At 42.0% G+C, this 20,188-nt stretch overlaps 1 protein-coding gene across 5 annotated transcripts in view; it reads left to right on the forward strand.

Annotated features, from left to right (window-relative positions):
• The window catches only part of CSMD2 (CUB and Sushi multiple domains 2), a 583,106-nt gene that overhangs the window by 499,113 nt on the left and 63,805 nt on the right, over positions 1-20,188 (forward strand). For all 5 annotated transcript variants that reach the window (XM_032388322.1, XM_032388331.1, XM_032388357.1 and 2 more), the window contains 5 exons: positions 6,799-6,879; positions 7,359-7,472; positions 13,278-13,466; positions 15,929-16,075; positions 18,428-18,616. In XM_032388322.1, coding sequence (XP_032244213.1) covers positions 6,799-6,879; positions 7,359-7,472; positions 13,278-13,466; positions 15,929-16,075; positions 18,428-18,616 — 720 coding nt within the window. The remainder of the gene's footprint in view (positions 1-6,798; positions 6,880-7,358; positions 7,473-13,277; positions 13,467-15,928; positions 16,076-18,427; positions 18,617-20,188) is intronic.

Genomic DNA, 20,188 nt, shown 5'->3' on the forward strand with positions numbered 1-20,188 from the left:
TTTGCAGAGCATTGCATGTATTTGAACTGGAGCTTGACTTTATTCCTGGCTCCATCTTACAAACACTGGATTTTATCAGATTTTTAAATTTTTGCCAATATGGTGGATGCATGAAATAGCATTTCACTCTTACGTTAGTGATGAGGTGAGCATCCTTTCATATCTTCATTGACTATTCATGCTTTCCTGCGCTGTGAAATATCTGCTCTCCATAGAGCTTTCTTCCTCTGAGGAGAGAGAGATAACAAACAAAGAGACAAATGAAATCTTTGCAATTTGTAATAAGTTGCTATGAAGGAAACAAATAAGATAGCAAACAAAAAGGTGGGGAACTCTGCTTCATGTAGAATAATTGTGGAAGACCTGTCAAAAGGCAATATTTGCAACAAGAACTAAAGAAAAAGAAGGAGGTAGATTTGCAGAGACTGGGGAGTAGGGCTGGTATGGGAGAAAGAATGTCTGGCTTTCTGTAGGCAAACATTAGCTTTAAATAAATTTCTTCTCATATAAGGACTAATAAGTAGAAATGAAAAGTACCTTAAGCAGAGCTATGAACAAGATTCTGCAGTATTTTCTTAATGAGATAATCGGACTTGAATTACAGGGAAAAATGTCCTTGGAAACAGGTAGTTTAGGAAATAGAAATAAATTTTGGAAAGCATCTGCTTCCAGCTTAGAAGTCTAGACAACATGGACTCCAAATAAGAGATAACTAAAAGGGGAGCTAAATGTCTTCTCTTCCCTTCCTGAACAATTCAGTCCCAAAGCTGTTAAATGGGATGAAGCAAAGTGGGAGAAGCAAAGAGGAGAGAGGGGGTCCACATTGAGGGGCGACATCCGCACAGAGACCGGGCTGGCCTGGGGTATCAAGGCTCTGAGCAAACTGACGGAACATCTGTGTAGGGTAAGAGCCCCAGCAGAGTGAGAAGGGCATCCACACAGAGGATCCATCAGACTCCAAGGTCGGAGAGCAGGACATTCACGTAAGGGAGGAGTGGCAGTAGAGATGGGGACTTGTTTCCCTATGGGTGACTGATCAAATAAGTTAATAGATTAAGGACAAAGGTAGGTGTCTCACTAAGAGAAGAGGGTTAGAAATGTGGCAAGAGCAAAAATCAGAATATACCCAGGGAATTGGATTGGAATTGGAGGTCTGAGTTTGAGCTATGGTTTTCAGTATGTACACATAGATACAGAAGGAGATCTGGGTATAAACGTGGGTGGGCACACGTACATGTATTCCTTAGCTCTTTCCACTAAGAGGGCTTGGAAACAATGACTCCTCGATAGCAATGAACACACCTAGCTCCAGATACTGGTTTCTAATACCATTTTCCACTAAAATGGACCAGAACTCCTTAAAGAAAAGGAAACTATAGGAACAAAAATACAGGCAGCCCAGAATGAAACGGTAAAACCGTGACCTACAATGGCTGTTGCCCAGTTGGCTGCCACTTGACATAGCGCAGTGAGCCCACCCCACCAGTTAACGTGTTAACCAGTACTGGAATCCGCCTACGCTGCATCAGGGCCTCACCGCCAAGGGGAGCAAGGGGAGGAGGGACAAAATGAAGTGGAGGAGTCCCGAATGTCCCCCCGCCCTCGAGTTCTTTAGCAATAACACGGTAGATACAGTGTGTGCTCTGGGGGGAGGAGGGAGGGATTAGCTATAAAATACCAAAGGTCATGCACCAAAAGACTAGCAATAGTTGTGCCTGGGTGCTGGTGGGACTTGGGGATTTTCCATTTTATTGTTTTTTAGTATTCCACCAGCTCTCTGCATTGAGCAGAAATGTATAGTTTTTTAAAAAATATAATGGGAAATCTACCCCAATCAAACTAGCAACCACAATATATTAAACACTCAGGCTGTGTTGAAGTGGAGATTTCTTTTTACTGATTTTTTTTTTCCTGAAAGTTAAGTATGTCTAAGAGGATATTTTTTTCGGAATTTGAGACACTTTATTTTTTTCAGTTTTATTGAGATACAATTGGCATACAGCACTGTGTAAGTCTAGGCATACAACATAATGACCTGACTTACATATATTGTGAAATAATCACCACAATAAATTCAGTTAACAGCCATCATCTCATATAGATACCCAAAAAAAAGGAATTTTTCCCTTGTGATGAGAACTCTTAGGATCTGCTCTCTCTTAACAACGTTCAAATACATCAAACAGCAGTGTTAACATCATGTAACCCATGATATCCCCAGTACTTATTCATCTTATAACTGGAAGTTTGTACCCTTTATTCAATTCCCTACCCGGAAAATATACTTTAAAGATATGCATGTGGCCAAGATTGAAAGATATCAAATTAAAAAAAAACTTTATAAAGGAAAACGTTAAGAATTGGCTAAGCAGAGGGATGCCTGGGTGGCTTAGTCAGTTAAGCGTCTTCCTTTGGCTCAGGTCATGATCCCAGGATCCCGGGATCAAGCCCTGTGTCAGGCTCCCTGCTCAGCAGGGAGTCTGCTTCTCCCTCTCCCTCTGCCCCTCCCTCCACTCATGCTCACTCTCTCTCACAAATAAATAAAATTTTTTTTTTTAAAAAAAGAAAGAATTGGCTAAGCAGAATAAGCAGAAACTTCATGCATCTACAAATCCAAAGAGTGCCCTAGATAAATATAAGCAGAGGATAGATTTAACAGGCAGAAGTCAGTCTTTTTTTTAAGAGAGGGAGAGGGGGATAGGGGCAGAGGGAGAGAGAGAGAATCTTAAGCAGGCTCCATGCCCAGTGCTGGGCCCTACCTCACAGCCCTGAGATCATGACCTGAGCCAAAATCAAGAATCAGATGCTTAAGCGACTGAGCCACCCAGGTGCCCCCAGAAATCAATTTCAAATATGCACCAGGTTCTTCAAATTTGTAAGAAAAATAGGGGCAAAGGACTAATAGAAGGTTAAGAAGAAAAATCCAAATAGTCTATTAATCTATGAAAAAAAATGTTTAACCTAACTTGTTATCAAATGTCAATTTAAAAAAAAGAAATGCTACCTTTTTTGTTGTTTATCAAGTTGACAACGATTAGAATTGATGACTGCTTCCCCCAATGGGCTCTGAGTTCCCTGAGGGCAAGGACTGTCTGTTTTGTTTACTCTTGCACCCTCAGTGCCTAACACAGTGCCTGACCCAGGCTCAGCCCTCCACAGATAATCATTAAATGAATTAGATGGAAGAATGATAGTACCCAGTGTTGGAAAAACTGCCACTCTGTTGCTGATATCAGTTATAGCCATTTTCCTGGAGAGACAAATGGAAGCATACATCCAGTGCAGGCATGGTCCTCCCTGGTTTATGTTAAATCACAGTTAAAACTTCGTGGTTATCTCAAGAGTGCCTCTTGGTTTTAATACCCACATTTCCTGAAGCTTCTGTGTCTCTCAATACAACGTTTTTCAGCCAACACATCTATAGAAAAAAATTGGCTAAATCATCAAGATATAATACTACATTTTTAATAAAACTATATGCAGGAAAATTCTCAGCTTACATTCCAACTGCAGTTGGTAAAATGTCAGGATCCCAGGTGAACATTTGGAATGCGTATCTGCATTGCTGCTGGTTCTGAGAGGTTATGTTAATGTGATGTTCATTGTGAACCATGCTGTACCCCCCACAGTGCCATCCTGAACACATGCCCACATTACCCTTGTTTTCTAGCTAGTGTTTCTCAATGCATCACGCTGAGAAGACTTGCATGGTGCGCTACAGTATGCACAGTGCATGTGCTACAATGCATAGAGCTGCTGTTTTGTTACAGCCATAGTCATTCTTGGGTGGTCAAGCAGTAATGTTTTAAGTATTTAACTTCTAGCATTATGGTTTGTTGCATATATATACGTATCTTGTTATTTTAAATATTTTCTGGGTTTGGGATTACCCACTGTAATTTTTTCCCACTTGAAGTCATGGAAAATAGGCTCCTAGTTAACATCTTTACACAGAGCTTCTGATTTCTGGAAGTGGATTACTGATGTTCAGTAGGAGATGCTCGTACTTTACAAAGGTCATACAATTTAATCATTCCTCTTTTTTTTCAATTTTTTATTTAAATTACAGTTAGTTAACATGCAGTGTAATATTAGTTTCAAGTGTAGAAGTTAGTGATACAACACTTCCATTCACCTGGTGCTCATCACAAGTGTATACCTTAATCCCCATTACCTGTTTAACCCATTCCCCCCACCCACCTCCCCACTGGTAACCATCAGTTTGTTCTCTATACTTAAGAGTCTGTTTCTTGGTTTTGCTCTTTTTTTAAACCTATGTTCATTTGTCTTGTTTCTTAAATTCCATATATGAGTGAAATCATATGGTATTTGCCTTTCTCTGACTGATTTATTTTGCTTAGCATAATACTCTCTACCTCCATCCATGTCATTGCAAATGGCAAGATTTCATTCTTTTGGATGGCTGGGTAATATTTCACTGTGGTGGAATATTATATATACCACATATATATACTATATGTATATATATATATATATATATATACACACACATATACACACACACACTATATATATATATATATATATATATATATATATATATATATACCACATCTTCTTTATCTATTCATCAGTCGATGGACATTTGGGCTATTTCCATAATTTGACTATTGTTGATAATGCTGCTATAAACATTGGGGTGCGTATATCCCTTCAAATTAGTATTTTTGTATCCTTTGGGTAAATACCTAGGAGTGCTATTTCTAGATCCAAAAATATACAAAGAACTTATAAAACTCAATACCTAAAAAACAAATAATCCAGTTAAAAAATGGGAAGAAGACATGAAAAGATATTTTTCCAAAGGAGACATCCAGATAACCAACAGACACATGAAAAGATGCTCAGCGTCACTCATCATCAGGGAAATACAAATCAATACCCAACTTTCACATCAACATGGATGGGACTGGAGGAGATTATGCTAAGTGAAATAAGTCAAGCAGAGAAAGTCAATTATCATATGGTTTCACTTATTTGTGGAACATAAGGAATAGCATGGAGGACATTAGGAGAAGGAAGGGAAAAATGAAGGGGGGGAATCAGAGGGAGAGATGAACCATGAGACTCTATGGACTCTGAGAAACAAACTGAGGGTTTTGGGAGGGGAGGGGTTAGCCAGGTGATGGGTATTAAGGAGGGCACATACTGCATGGAGCACTGGGTGTTACACGAAAACAATGAATCATGGATCACCACATCAAAAACTAATGATGTATTGTATGGTGATTAACATAACAAAATTAAATTAAATTAAAAAAAATTGACTGGTAAAGAAAAAAAAACTACAATGAGATACTACCTCATACTTGTCAGAATGGCTAAAATCAGTAACAAAGGAAACAACAGGTGTTGGTGAGGATGCAGGGAAAGGGGAACCCTCTTGCACTGTTGGTGGGAATGCAAACTGGTGCAGCCACTCTGGAGAACAGCATGGAGGTTCCAGAAAAAGTTAAAAATAGAACTACCCTATGATCCGGCAATCATTCCTAGTTTTAAAAAAGGAAGAAAAAAATTCATAAAAGATGCATATATAGAGAAAGATGTTTATCATAGTTTTATTTTAAATTGCAAAACTTTGGAAACCTAAACGGTTAATAATAGAGCACCTATTTAATAAATTCTAGTCAATCATATGACAATCCTTATGAAGTCATTTCATTTTTTTAGTAATTTAATTACATCAGAAAATTCCTGCAGTATAATAGTAAGTGCACAAGGATCAACACAAAGTACACCACACACTGCAAAGTTTGTAAGAGAAAAAGAGATATGCAGAACGTATATACTCTAAGAACTCACAGTAAAGGGTTAACAGTGGTTATCTCCGAAAGGCTGGTAGATGAGTTTAATTTTCTTCCTACTGTTTTTGTAGAAAATCTCATATTTTCTCTAATGACAGTGCATTACATTTGTAACTTTCTTTGAGAGAATGTTCTTTGTAAAAAAAAAAAAACATAGTGGGGTTTGGGATGATGTATGGAAGTGTTATATCACTAATAACAGCAGTAGCAATGGCAACAGCAGCTTGCACTTAGATAGTGCATGCCAGGTAGTGAATGGAAACCAAGTTATGAGCCCACACTGAGCTCTGTCTTGGTAACATCATCCATACACAGTCCGGTCTCTGCCCAGAGGAATGTTTTCCAGTGTAGAAAATCCACTGAAGCCAGAGATGTTTGGCCAAGGGTCAGAGGGGAAACCAGCTGGCTTTAGTGGGCACTCACATGAGGTATACATGGTACTTAGATGCCAAGCACTGGAAAGAATATGGGATTTGAGAGCAGCCAGACCTGGATTCAAGTCCTATGGCACTCACTTCCTGTGTGACCTTGGAGAAGTAACTGAAGCTTTCTGAATCTCAGCTTTCTCATAAAGAGAGTAAGAACACCTCGCAGGGGGATCAGCCATCATGAGAATTAAAGGTGACAGCGTGTGAAAGTGCCTCACATATAGTAGGTGCTTGGGAAATGCTTCTCTCCCCTTCCCTTCAATGCTAGTGACTATCGCTGACTTCTTAGATTCTCTCTCCTTTATTGTTGGTGTTACTATATGGCTCCTGGTTTTTGCATCAGAAACAAAACAAAACAAAACAAAAAAAGGATGACAGCAGATAAGCAAAATAGCACTTGGATAAACTTGCCCTGTGTGCAGATCAAGTCACTAGTATCTGTGTGAGTGAATGAAGAATGAGAAGGTGAAGTATTGAACAGGTGAATGACAACATGCCCGGAGAATGATGCTCTTACACCAATTTGTCTGCTTCTGTCTTTTCAGCTTATCCACTCACCAAATGCCCTCCTCCCACCATCCTCCCCAACGCCGAAGTTGTCACAGAGAATGAAGAATTCAACATAGGTACCCCCTCCCAAACCAGCGAGCACTGGGCAGGCGAGGAGGGGCCAGGTCACGGTGGGGCTGGCCAGCAAAGTGCATCTCTCCCTCCCGACCATGGAGAGAAACAGTAGGCCCAGTGCAAGATGGCTGATGTTCTGTCAACTGAGTCTGCTCCAAAAATACAAACACTTCCTTTTAGCCATCACTAGGCAGAGGAGACAGGAAGGCAGTTTTCTTCTGTGATTCAAGTCAGTATGTTTTTGAGAAATAAGTCCACACAAGGCATTATAAAAAGTTCCTGGAATGTGGAGGCTCAAGGCTGAGCTGTGAGAAGCACATAGCAGTTTTCTGGGTCATTTGATTGGAGTTGACCTGATTATTTAAGTCTGAAAAGAACACAACCCATCACTGATTGACTTGCATGGAAGTGGGTTTAAGTACTAAGGGGTACCCCGTCCAGACTTCTCCAGGGAATCCCCACGTTGGTCTCTCTTTGGCAGGTGATATCGTCCGCTACAGGTGCCTCCCTGGCTTTACCTTAGTAGGGAATGAAATCCTGACCTGCAAACTTGGAACTTACCTGCAGTTTGAAGGACCACCCCCAATATGTGAAGGTAATTGCACAGAGCCATGCCTTTATGGGTCTCAATTTCCTCCAAAACGGAGCCTTTATCTTACTCCTCCCTATCTTCCCAGTCCCTGCCCATAAAGTAAGTGGTGAATGTTTGTTTATATGAATGAATGATTGCTCTAGAGAAATTTTATGTCCTACTCTTAGGTCTGGGCTACAAATTGCCATGGTAACCACTTGTATCTTTGTCTTCCTTTTTTCTAACTGGTATTGTCTGGAAGTGGCACACTGATCATTGGAAGGAGGAAGTTCTGGGACCTCAGGGGGAGGTGGGCTTGCACACCAACCTAGCCCTACTGGAGTGCAGATGTGGTCAAGGTCCTGTGTGCTGAACTTCATTCCAATGTGACACCTTGACAGAAAATGAATTGGCTTCACCAAGTGATCCTTACTAAGACCAAAAACAAACTCTCCACTCAAAAAGCATCTGACCTAAGACAAGATATTTAACTGTCCCATGCCTCAATTTTCTCATCTGTAAAATAAAGATAATAATATTACTTATGCCATGGACTTACTGTGAGGAATTAAATGGATTAATAATGTAAAGCACTTTAGAACTATGCCTGGCACGTAGTAACTGCCCAATGTGGGTTGTTATTTTTACTAGTACTACTACTGCTTCTGGTACTAGTGCTACCAACAAATACTTAGTAGTCTGTGGAGAAACAGGTCAGCTTCTCCCCCACTTCTCATAAGGTGAGAGTAGAGAATCCACAATATGGATTGTTAGTGAGAAAGAAAGAAGCCGCAGCCCTAGAATTAGCTGCCCCGATACACTAAGAAATTCATTATCTATGATTTGAGCTGAGCTACCCATACACCAAGCAACCAGCCCCCTATAAAAGTGGACTTTAGCTTTGATCCTGCTCCAGAACTTCCCTGCTTTGCTCCAGCCTTAGTTTCTCATCTCTGGCTGTTTCTGTGTCTACATGGCTCCAGCCTTCTTGGCTTTACTCCTATCCTCAGCTTCATGCTTCCATCTAGGGCTTGGTGTTGTACTTGGCTTCTCAAGATGTGACCCTTCATTGGCTTTTTTATAATAACAGCTTTATTGGGATAGAATTCATGTACCATGCAACTCATCCATTTAAATCACTTCAGTGATTTCTAGTATATTCAAAGTGTTGCAGCCATTAGACAATTTTAGAAGATTTTTGACACCTCAAAATGAAACAATTTACCCATTAGCAGTCAGCTTCTATTTCTTTCCAGCCCCTCCCCCCCCCAACACACAGTTCTAGGCAACCACCAATCTAGTTCATGTCTCTATGAAATTGACTATTCTGGATATTTCGTATAAATAGAATCCCACAAGAATTTTTTTGTATGCTCAGGAAATAAAAATAAAATCTAATATTGGTAAAGAATGGAAATATCTACCACATTCATTAAGAAAAAATGAATACAGGTAAAATGGTTCAGATGCAAAAAGTAACAATGAGCTAAGAAATCGGTAAAATAGGGTAGTAAATCTAAACAATACTGACCATAGTAAATTTAAAAATATACACACACAACTGGACAAATAAATGGCATTGGAAGAAAGAAAAAGCAAGCTCAGGACCCTTGCTTGTTGAGGAGAAGCATAGATATTGATTAACCCTCTATGTTAGTTAAATATATAAATTAAAAATAAAGCTTAAATTTATGGATAGTTTTTTGAAATTATGGATAGCCACAGTATGTTTAAGTTCTAAATCCATAATCAAAAATAAAGATAAAGAGAACTCAATCAATCCAATAGAAACATTGAAGGAGAAAAAAAATCATGGTAAACAGAAAACACAAAATAAGGTAGCAAATCTAAGTGCAAATATATGTGTAACCATAGTAAATATAACTGAATAAAACTGCTAATCAAAGGAAAGAGATTTTCATATTATTTAAGTAAAAAAAAGTTTAATTACAGGCTTTCTATAAACTTAGACTTGAATATCTTCATCTGCCTCCCTAAAGACATAGCTAGAAAGGTATCACTCATCCCTGGTATGAAACAAAACTTTGAAAAAGTAGTAAGTACTAACCTCTAAAATCTGGTGTAGCAAAAATCCATCAAAAATATATAACAGTCATAAACTTCTATGTACCTACAATATAGGTTTGAAATATATAAAGGAAAATTGGCAGAATTTTAGGGAGAAAAGGACAAATTCATAATTACAGTTGGAGATTTCCACACACCTCTTTCAATGACACACCAAAAATAAGTAGGTACATATAATATTTGAATGATATGGTTATGTCAGTCAGTAAGTTTTTGCTGCATAAAAACCATGCCAAAATTTAGAGGTTTTAAATGGTAACCACTTATTTCCTACAACAGATGCAGTTTAAATATAAATACCAGATAGATTGAAAGAAAAGGAAAGAAAAAGATATATCATACAAATGGCAAACATAAGAAACATAAAGAAATTTTAGATAATACTGTAAGCAAGGAGTATTACCAGAAATAGATTTTAAAATGACAAGAATTAATTCCATTACAAAGGATATATACGTTATATGTAGATGATAAAAGAGCTTCAAAATACATGAAGGAAAAACTGACAGAACTAAATGTGAAAAAGAAGAGGCAAACTACAGAATAAAAGAAGATATTCATCATACATATATTTTCTAAAGGACTTGTATCTAGGCTATGTAAAGAACTTTAACAACTCAATAATAAGACAGTCCAATAAAAATATGGACAAAAGACTTGACTAGACATTTTACAAAATAAGATGTATGAATAGCCAATAAGTATATGAAAAGATGCTAAAACATCATTAGTCATCAGGAAAATGCAAGTTAAAACCCTAATAAAGTACTACTGCATACCCACTAGATTAGCTAAAACTTAAGACTGAAAATACCAAATGTTGACAAGAATGTGGAACAAGTGGAATTTTTATACATTGCTAGTTGGGATATAAAATTATACAGTCACTTTGGAAGACTGACTGGTAGTTTCTTTCAAAGTTAAACATACACCTGCCCTACCTCCCAGCAATTATACTCCTAGTTATTTTCCCAAGAGAAATGAAAACCCATATCCACAAAAGGACTTGTATATGAATTCCATAATAATCCCAAACTGGAACCAGCCTAAATGTTCATTAATAATAAATACAATGAATGAATACACAGATTGCTATGATTGCTACAGAGCAGTAAAAATAAATGAAGTGGTAATACACAAAATACCATGGATTGACTCTTAAAAACATTATGTTTAGCAAAAGAAACTAGACACAAAAATAACATGTCTGATTCCAATTGCATGAAATCTAGTACAATCAAAACTAATCTGTTGTTATAGAAATAATATCAGTGATTTCCTGGAGCATGGGGCAGGTCATACTAATTAATTGCAGAGGCACATGAGAGAACTTTCTGGAGTGATGAAAATAATCTCTATCCTGATTATGGTAGTGGTTACACAGGTATACACATTTGCTAAAACTCATTGAACTGCACACCTAAAATCTGTTCATTTATTGTACATAAATTATATCTCAAAAATTTTGAATTTTAAAAAGAAGTTAATGAGTTATAAAACAGAAAAACAGCCTTACTGATCAATAAAAAGAAGTACCTGGAACAAAGAGTTGCAAAATAATCAAACCATTAGATAAGTTAAACAAAGGGGGAAGGCAGGAATATACAAAAATAAGAAAGGGAAAGTGGGATATAACCATTGAAGCAAGAGAAAATTTTAAATTATGAAACTATCTTGTACAAACCTATGCCAAAAAATTAATGATATGAATGATTTTCTAGGAAGGTATAATTTAATAAAATGGACCCCAGCGGATAGAAAGTTTATACTTTCCTAATTCTTTAAAAGAAATAGAGAATGTTATCAGAGGAAACCCCATCAAAGACATCAAGACTAGATGGTTTCATGGAAGAATACTACTAAACCTTCAAAGGTCAGACGTCTTGAGCATAATGGGAAAGAAAAACTTGTAAACACTACTGCCCAGATCTGATAAAGTTGTGCACAAAAAGGCAAGCCTGTGGACCAATGTCATTTGAGAAAGCATGCCTATTTCCCCTCAGTGGGGGAGTTTCAGGTAGAAAGGGGAGAGCTTCAAGAGCAGACCTGATACGGGCTGGAGTGTACCAGCCTAGGGGAATGTAAATATCACCACACCACACTTCAGGGACCTGTAGGTACCAGTTTAGTGAAATCAGGAGCATTTCAAAAACAAGGCTGTTTTTCTCCAAGAAGCCATTTATTTTTCTTTCCCATTTACAAAATAAGAAGGAATTACTCTCTGGAGAAGCTAGTTAGTACCTTTCAAAGCTACTCAAAGAGGGGGTACCTGGCTGGCCAGTTGGTAGAGCATGCGACCCTTGATCTCAGGGTTGTGCGTTTGAACCCCATGTTGGGCGTAGAGATTACTTTTAAAAATAAAGTGTGTTGCAAAGCTACTCAAAGGAATCCGAGATGAGTTGTGTGAATTTGGGGCACAGCAAGCATTTTTGTCTGTTAGCCCAGACTTAGTGCTGATTAGGAAGCCCCATTTCTGTGAAGGCAGAAGGTTTGAGGGAAGCAGTGGAGATGGGTGGAGAGTGCATGGCTAAATCTCTTCCCCAGAAGAGCCACATCTCAGATTATGATCCGGGGATTAGCCCTTGGCTTAGCAGTTCCAGAAACTCTCCTTTATCAGTGTCCTATAATCCAATACATTCAGGAAGCCTGTCTAAAGGCACATACAGCAAAATCCCAATTTCTCCATTTGTAGTGATTGGGATACTTGCCACTACTGCCCGGGGCCGGGCCTCTTTCAAGGTCCTGAAGAAGTTGATTCAGTCCTCAGAACTTTACTGTGGCATCCTCAGCCCAAGCACGTGGAGGGGGGTCATCCTGAAGTTTGTTTCACATGGGAGGTAGTGACAGGTCCCTGTACCCCCAGGAGAGAGCACCTCCCTGGTCTCCAGGATGTTCAGGGCCCCTTGGAACCAGGATCTTCTCTCACCTCCCTGGTGACAGACACAGGAAACCCAATCTAGCTCCTCCAGCAACTCCTTTTCCAAGTTCTACATTGACTGTCTTCCTTGGGGTGACATGTTTTTCTTTAGTTATCTTAATACTACTAATCAGGCCACAGCCAAGCTCTGCTAGTTCCTTCTGTTCCTGGTATAATTACCATCATTATCATTATCATCTCTACAGTTTATGAAGGCACTATGTTGCATGCTTTATATATATTATTCCCTATAATATTATAGATATTATAATGTTAATTAATATACAATGATATAATATGTTATATAATACAATAGCCTTGTAAGGCAGGTGTTATCTTTCTGCATCGGAGGTGGAGAAGCCATTGCACAGAGAGGAAATAATTTGTTCAAGACCACACAGCTAGTAAGGGACAGAGGTGGGCTATAAATCCAGGTGTGTTTGACTCAAAACTCCATGTACTTACCTCTGCCCAATACTCTCTTTGTACAAATCAGCCCCGTTTAATAGAATAACTCTTGGATTTGGGGATGCCTTCTCTTGTCTGTCTGTATGCATCATCTTCAGCTACTCCAAAGCCCATATCTGAGCTAGGAAGCGATGCCAACCAACTGGCCAGGCCTGAATCCCGGCAATATAGTAACATTGACACAGAAGCTGAGCTCACCTCATGCCATGGAGCAGTATAATGATGGGCGTTGGGGTCTTGTTTGAATGTGCTCAAATACTCGTGTTCCAGTGGTTGTCTTTTGTACCAGGGAAATGTGTTGGCCCTGATTTCATCTCCATCCCATGTACCTGGTATTTCTCTTTCTTTCTCCCAAGTGCACTGCCCAACGAATGAGCTTCTGACAGATTCCACAGGTGTGATCCTGAGTCAGAGCTACCCAGGAAGCTATCCGCAGTTCCAGACCTGCTCTTGGCTGGTGAGAGTGCAGCCCGACTACAACATCTCCCTCACGGTGGAGTACTTTCTCAGTGAGAAGCAGTATGATGAGTTTGAGATCTTTGATGGTAAGTCAGTCAAATGTTGAATAGCTGCCTGCTGCAGATGGCACAGATTTGCTTCAAAACTCTAGGGATTCGTGCTCTTACTTCCCCCATTAGAGCTTCCCAGAGGCTCCATGCAACATCTTTCTCTACCACAGAAACCCCAATACCATGGGAGCTGGTGAATTGTATGGCCCACGGGGCAGGGATGCTTGTGTTCCCGCCTAGTCCTGCTACAGAACCCTTTCTTACTCCAGCGCCCACTCAAAGCTGGCACCTTGAATGTCACCCAATAAATGGATCATAGCAGTATTCCCACATGAAGAGTATGCCACCTCTGAAACTTAAAGGGGTCTACCAAACATTGCGCTTCTTTCCTTGTAGTAGAAGGGAAAAGGCACACTAACTTCCTCTTTAATTTGGAGAGAATGTTTCAGCGTGTCCTCAAGTCACTGGGGAAATTTCACCTGCCTCTTTGTAGGACTTAATTTTACCCTCTGGAGCCATGTGTCTTATAAAAGCTTCTACACTAATTGTCCCTTCTGGCTCCTCAGAGGCAATTAATACGATGTCCTCATAGAGAGAACCAATATGCTATATTCTGCAGGATGTCCAGATGGTCCACATCTTTTCATACTATATTCTGACAGTGAGCAGGAGAATTAACATAGCTCTGGGGCAAGACTGTGAATGTATACTGTTGTCTATCTCACGTGAATGCAAATTGCTTATGATCCTCCTTTCTGGTGGGTCTGGAAAGAGTGCGTTGCTAGATCAATAACTGCATTTCATGCAACCAAGGCTGTTAATCTGCTCTAATGAAGATACTACATCTGGCATAGCTACTGCAATCAAGAGCTACCAGTTGGTTAAGTCGGTACCGTGAGATGGACCTGGGCCAGGACTCCATTCATTGCCAGCTCCAACCCTCAGACACCTCTATTCTAACAGAGGGGCCATGATAGCGCTTTGGGTACCCAGGTATCAGCATCGATTCACACTATGTATCCAAAATCTTTGGAATACCTGGACATTCCCTTTTCTCCACTATTCAGTTGCCTGAGGAAATAGCAGTAGGTTTTTTGGGCAGGGACTGGGAGAATCACTACTATATACAATTGATGTCATTTTGTTGGGTCCTTTTTCATGGGGACCTAGTCTCTCCTTCAGCCAAAGTGTTCTGGAATAAGATGGAACCTGGCTCAAGTCTCCAAACTGGGTGAGGGGTTGCAACTTTCCATTGGGGTCAGCTTTCCTCACTGTTTTGACTATATGTTCATGATTTTTTTTTCATATATTCATATATTGAGGGGCTTCCCATCTATCTTGCCCTTAGGAATATCACGTTCTGTGAGACATCGCCATAGATCCTACAGGTTAGGCCCTCCCAGCTACCATTCCAACCTGGCTGCCCATGTTAGTAATTATGCTAGTCTCACTTCTGATTGTTAAGTGCCTCCACCTGGCCCCTGTATTCCAGAATCTTCTCATCCCCATCAACACTAGGAAGCCCAGTTCTCTGAGAGTATCTCCTTCCATCAGTTTAGGCTTCAGAGGACAGCTGTTACTCAGGTTATCAATGATGCTGGTGCTCACCCCCTCCACCAGTGTGTTCCTTGTTGCTTTAGGAAATGGAGTGTCCCCCAGGTCCTCCTGAGGGACATGGTTAGCTAGTGGGTGTCCTGGTCTGATGTGGTAGACCTATTCTGGCATGCCACTTCTCTGAGCCTTTTGACCCCTTCCTTCATAGTTTGTCACAGCAGTTCTGATGGTTCTATTTTGTTTAATGTGGTCCATTAACTTTGCCAAGTTTCCACGAGCTGTCTCAGCAGATATCAGAACCATCACTCAGGGCTATTTCCAGGGTAATAAATCCTGTTATGGATTATCAAGCTTTATACTCTGCCTCCCTTGAACCAGCCACCTTAGGATGCACTCCCAGGCATTAAAGGTAGGAAAAAAGAAGAGGGAGGGCTTTCTGGAAGAACCTTGGAGAGGAATATTGAGGAACTGTGTTATGTATGACATTGAGATATGATGTTTGACTATAGGTTTATTGCTATATATTCATTCAGTACATAGTTTTTCTATATGACAAGCACTGAGCTATTTTTAGTATGCATGTGAGAAGTAGGTGGCAAGGTAGAAGTTCCCAGTTTGCAAACCAGCTCTCTCATTAACCAGCTGTTTGGCAAGTCCCAAGATGGCAAATAGATTTCATCTCGCCTGCCAACTCCTGTAGGTTGGCAGTGACATCCGGGAGCATTGCTTTAGGGCTCCGGAGGAAAGAGCACCCAGCGCAGTGCCTAGAGATGCAGAGAAAGGACAGAATTACAGACCATTGCACTGACCCTGACTATCTCAGCCTAGTGTCATCTCTTGAGGAGGAGATGTGGGAGGTGGTTACATTTGAGGTATCAAACCAAGGAACCTGATCTCTTGCAGCTGTGCTGGTCTGTAACCCTGTGTCCTGTACTCTTGCCCAGGTCCCTCCGGACAGAGTCCTCTGCTGAAAGCCCTCAGTGGGAATTACTCAGCCCCCCTGATTGTCACCAGCTCAAGCAACTCTGTGTACCTGCGCTGGTCATCTGACCATGCCTACAACCGGAAGGGCTTTAAGATTCGGTATTCAGGTGAGTAAAACATAAGGACACATGAGAAGGGCCACAGCCCCTGAGCCCCTGAATTTGCTTACCCCAAACATCCAAGTAAGCCATGGGCCATATCCCCATCGGTGGCGGAGACCCTTCACAAGGACTGGCAGCCTCTCTCCTCTGAACCTCTCTCACTACAGCGGCACGAGTGTCCCTGACAGTCTCTACCTCCCCCCTTCTGCTCCTTTCCCCGCTTTTAAGCTCTTCCCTGTCCTCTGCTCCTACTGCCAGCCTATCGTGTCTTTTGGATAAGTTTATTATATATCATCTGATAATGCCTCTAAGGTGATCCCATCCCCAGCACTGTTGAAATGTTAATACAAGTTCCTTAAACCTGAGGAGCCCTAAGACATGGGTCTCCAGGTGGGAAGTGTTGGACAGGCAGCAAAGGATGGCCTATATTTTAAGTCCAGGGGCCTCTCTATTGCTCTGCCCGCTGTAACTCCCGGGCAGAGGCAGACCCAGGGCCACGCCAGGCAGGCGGCTGACCAGGGCCGCAGTCTACAAGGAACACAGAGAGATGCCTGGAAATGTAAGGAGATGGGAAAAAATGGCATTTATCTGAACTCCCATCATGGGGATTACTGTCTGTGGTTGGAAAGAAAACTTGATAAGCAGCCTGGTGCCCATTTTGAAGGGGAGTAGGTCTGCAAACCGGCTGGGCTCTGCAAGCATGGAGGCGGAGAGGAATTACTGAAGACCGCGAGGAGATGAGGTTGAGGGGCGCCTGGAAAGAAGACCTTTACTATCTCAAAGTCCATGTTCTCTGCAAACTGAACCCGAAATCCCTTTCCCCCATGCACACGAGGGGAAGGGTGGCTTCACGACCCCCAGGGGCAGTGATCAGCTCTGTCACAAACTAGCCGAATGATTATTAGACAAGTGACTCACCCTCTCCAGGCTTCAGTGTCCTTGGGATGAAAGAGAAACCTTACAGCAGCTGTCGGGGAGGTTCCGGCAGCTTCTAGGGGGTTCCCGGCAGCTGCTGTCACGGGGGCAATACAGCAGTGTGATGGTCGCTACACTAGGAACTAAAAACCACCAGGAGTTGCCCTTTCCTTGATGTTTTAAAAGACTGATCATGTTTGGGGGTAATGAGTCAGTCATAACTGGAATACCTATTCACAGAAAGTTGATTCATTACATGGTGAAACCATTAGAACTTAATGAAAATACAGTAGACTTGTGTACTTTGCCCATGCAGCCATCGCTATGACTCAGGATATTTTATAACTGAGACTCTTGTTCTGACTGAGGTAAACTCAGAGGTAGATCGATGCAGGGGGCAAAGCAGGAGCCAGGAAACACATCTGGCATGGAAGGGAGGTCTTTAAAACACCATTCACCAGCAGAGGGATGTGATCGCCCAATAGGAGGCCAAAGGACCTCACCTTGGGGTCTTCATCCTCCCCTGTCACATGCCTGCCTGGCAGACCGAGCCGGGGATTCTTCAAGCGAACAGAAGTACATGTTCAGAGTGTTCCTCCGGTCACCCCCATTCCCGGCCTCACAGAGCATCCCCTGGGGATCCCTGGCAGGAGTCTTTAGAGTCAGCCCCCTGAGGCTGAGATTTTTGCCTGTGTTCTTCGCTGTGGTATTCCCGGCATTTAGAACACCTCCTGGCACATAATAGACCCTCCATGTCTATTTGTCGAATAAACGAATGAAATCAGTTGAAGCCATACACCGAGGGGGAAATAGGAGTGTGGATGTGTGTCCTGGATTGCCATGCTCCCTCTCCCCCAACCCCCTACAACAGAAAGGAGAAGGGCCATTTATTGAGCACCAGGTGTCCTGCGTGAGGCTGGGGGGCTTTACAAACACAATCCCATTTAAATTGTCCAAAAACCTATGAGGTGGGCGTTTCCAATCCCGATACACAGGGGAGGAAAGGGGACCTCAAAGAACTTCAGGGATGTGTCCCACGTCACAGACATGGAAAGGTCAGATCCAGGACCCCAGAGTCCACACCCCTGCAGTCACACTCTTGTGGAGCCAGCCATCCCCTGCCCCACCCCGCCCCCTGGCGGGGTCTAGTCCCTGCGCCTCTTTAGGAGCTGACAGGTCTCAAGAGCCTGAGCGCAGGGGCTCAAGCCACACTGTGTCTGGGCCACGAAGGGGATCCTGTGCTTCATGGCTTTTTCTCTTCTTTCTTTGGCTTTTACTACACTGATCGGCCGTTTTTCAATATCAACCACTCAGACCTCCCTAAATAGCAGTGGACCCGGCAGTGGCAGAGACAAGGCAATGGGGTGGGGGGGAGGGGGCATGCAGGAAATCGCACATCCTCCTGCTTGCATGTGGTCCCCTGAACCTCATCTTGTCGTCCAGCTCCCTACTGCAGCCTGCCCAGGGCTCCACTCCATGGCTTCCTTCTGGGCCAGCCCAGCACCCAGCCCGGAGGCTCCGTCCACTTCGGCTGCAACGCTGGCTACCGCTTGGTGGGACACAGCATGGCCATTTGTACCCGGCACCCCCAGGGCTACTACCTGTGGAGCGAGGCCATTCCTCTCTGTCAAGGTGAGGAGCACTTGGAAAGGGGGTGACAGGTGGCTCGAAGGATCCTCCTCACCTCTTGGGTTCGTCCCAGGACCGATCACTTCCAAATGTGGGTGTCCTCATTGATAATTAATTCATTCTTTCAGCAAACATGTATTGAGGATCCATAATATCTCGAGCCCTGGGGATATACATATGCATAAAACAGTCTCAATGTTTTCAGAGCAAGGAGGGAGGTGGATATGTAGCCACATAAATGCAAAATGGCAGAGGAAGGGAGTGCTGTATCAGGAGTACAGTGTTGTGGGAGCCCAGGGGTAAGATGGGACCTCCTCCCAGACAGCTAGGGAGGCTCCCCTCTTCTGGGCTCGGGCTCATAGAGCAAGTGGGGTTTGGGGCCAGGCATTGGCAAGGAAAACATTCTAGGCAACAGCAAGAGCATTTGCAGAACCACGAACTGGAGAGAGATCACAAGATACGCAGAGCAGCTTGGGCTGGCAGAAGCCCTAGGTCAGAGGAGGCGAGGGGCAGAGGGCACCAGGAAGCAACAGAGGCTCACCATACTCATTGCCCACAATCAAAGCCCGTGATCTCTACCAGGTGTTTGCATGCATTGCCTTTCATAATTGATGGGATTTGTTTTCCCTTAAAGTAACATAATTCAGACTAGAGATCTGAGGGGAAAAAAAAACTATAGATAATGCAAAGGGTTGCTGGAGGGGAGGTGGGTGGGGCGGGAGAGGGGGGTGGGTTAAATGGTTGATGGGGATTAAGGAGGGCAGATGTGATGAGCACAGGGTGTTGCATGTCAGTGATGAATCAGTACATCCTACACCTGAAACTAATATTACACTGTATGTTAACCAACTGGAATTTAAATAAAAACTTGGCAGAAGAAAAGTGACCTATAATCCCATCAACTGAGATCACTGGGTAACATTTCAACACATTTCCTTTGATCTTTTATATATTGTTTACAAAAATGGCATCCTCAGTGTACAAAGCTCTTAATATTTTCTCAACATCTGTCACATAATTAAATACACTTCCTCGTCACTATTTCCAGTAGTTGCATACCATTACGGAAAAACTGTCACGTACTTAAGTATCGTCCTGTTGTTGGTCATTTGAATTTCTCTATTTTTTGCTACTGTAAACAGTGCTGCTGTTAAAATCCTTATAATTCCATCATTATGAACATCCACATTTATTTCTTAAAATAAATTCCCAGAAATGAGATTGTTGAACCATAACCAATGCAAAGTCTACAGCTCTTGACACTCACTGCCCTCCAGGACATTTGTCTTCACTTAACTTCCACCAGCATGTGAAAGTCATCTTTTCTCCCACATTCACAACATTGTGTACTGCATTAAAAAAAAGAAAAGGAAAACTTTGCTGATGATACAGACAAAAGCAAGAAATCACACTGATATTTGATTTTCTTGTTCTTTGATTCCTAGTGTGGTGACGTCTGTCATCTCTGACCCTCACAACCTTCTCGCCTCTGCCTAAGCTTCCTCAAACAATGTGTCATTAGCATTCTGTTTGATGCCCTAAGAACAGGTCCCAGAGAACAGACTGATCACAAAT

This window comes from Phoca vitulina, unplaced genomic scaffold (assembly GCF_004348235.1).
Source record: "Phoca vitulina isolate PV1807 unplaced genomic scaffold, GSC_HSeal_1.0 scaffold2, whole genome shotgun sequence".
Taxonomy (NCBI): domain Eukaryota; kingdom Metazoa; phylum Chordata; class Mammalia; order Carnivora; family Phocidae; genus Phoca; species Phoca vitulina.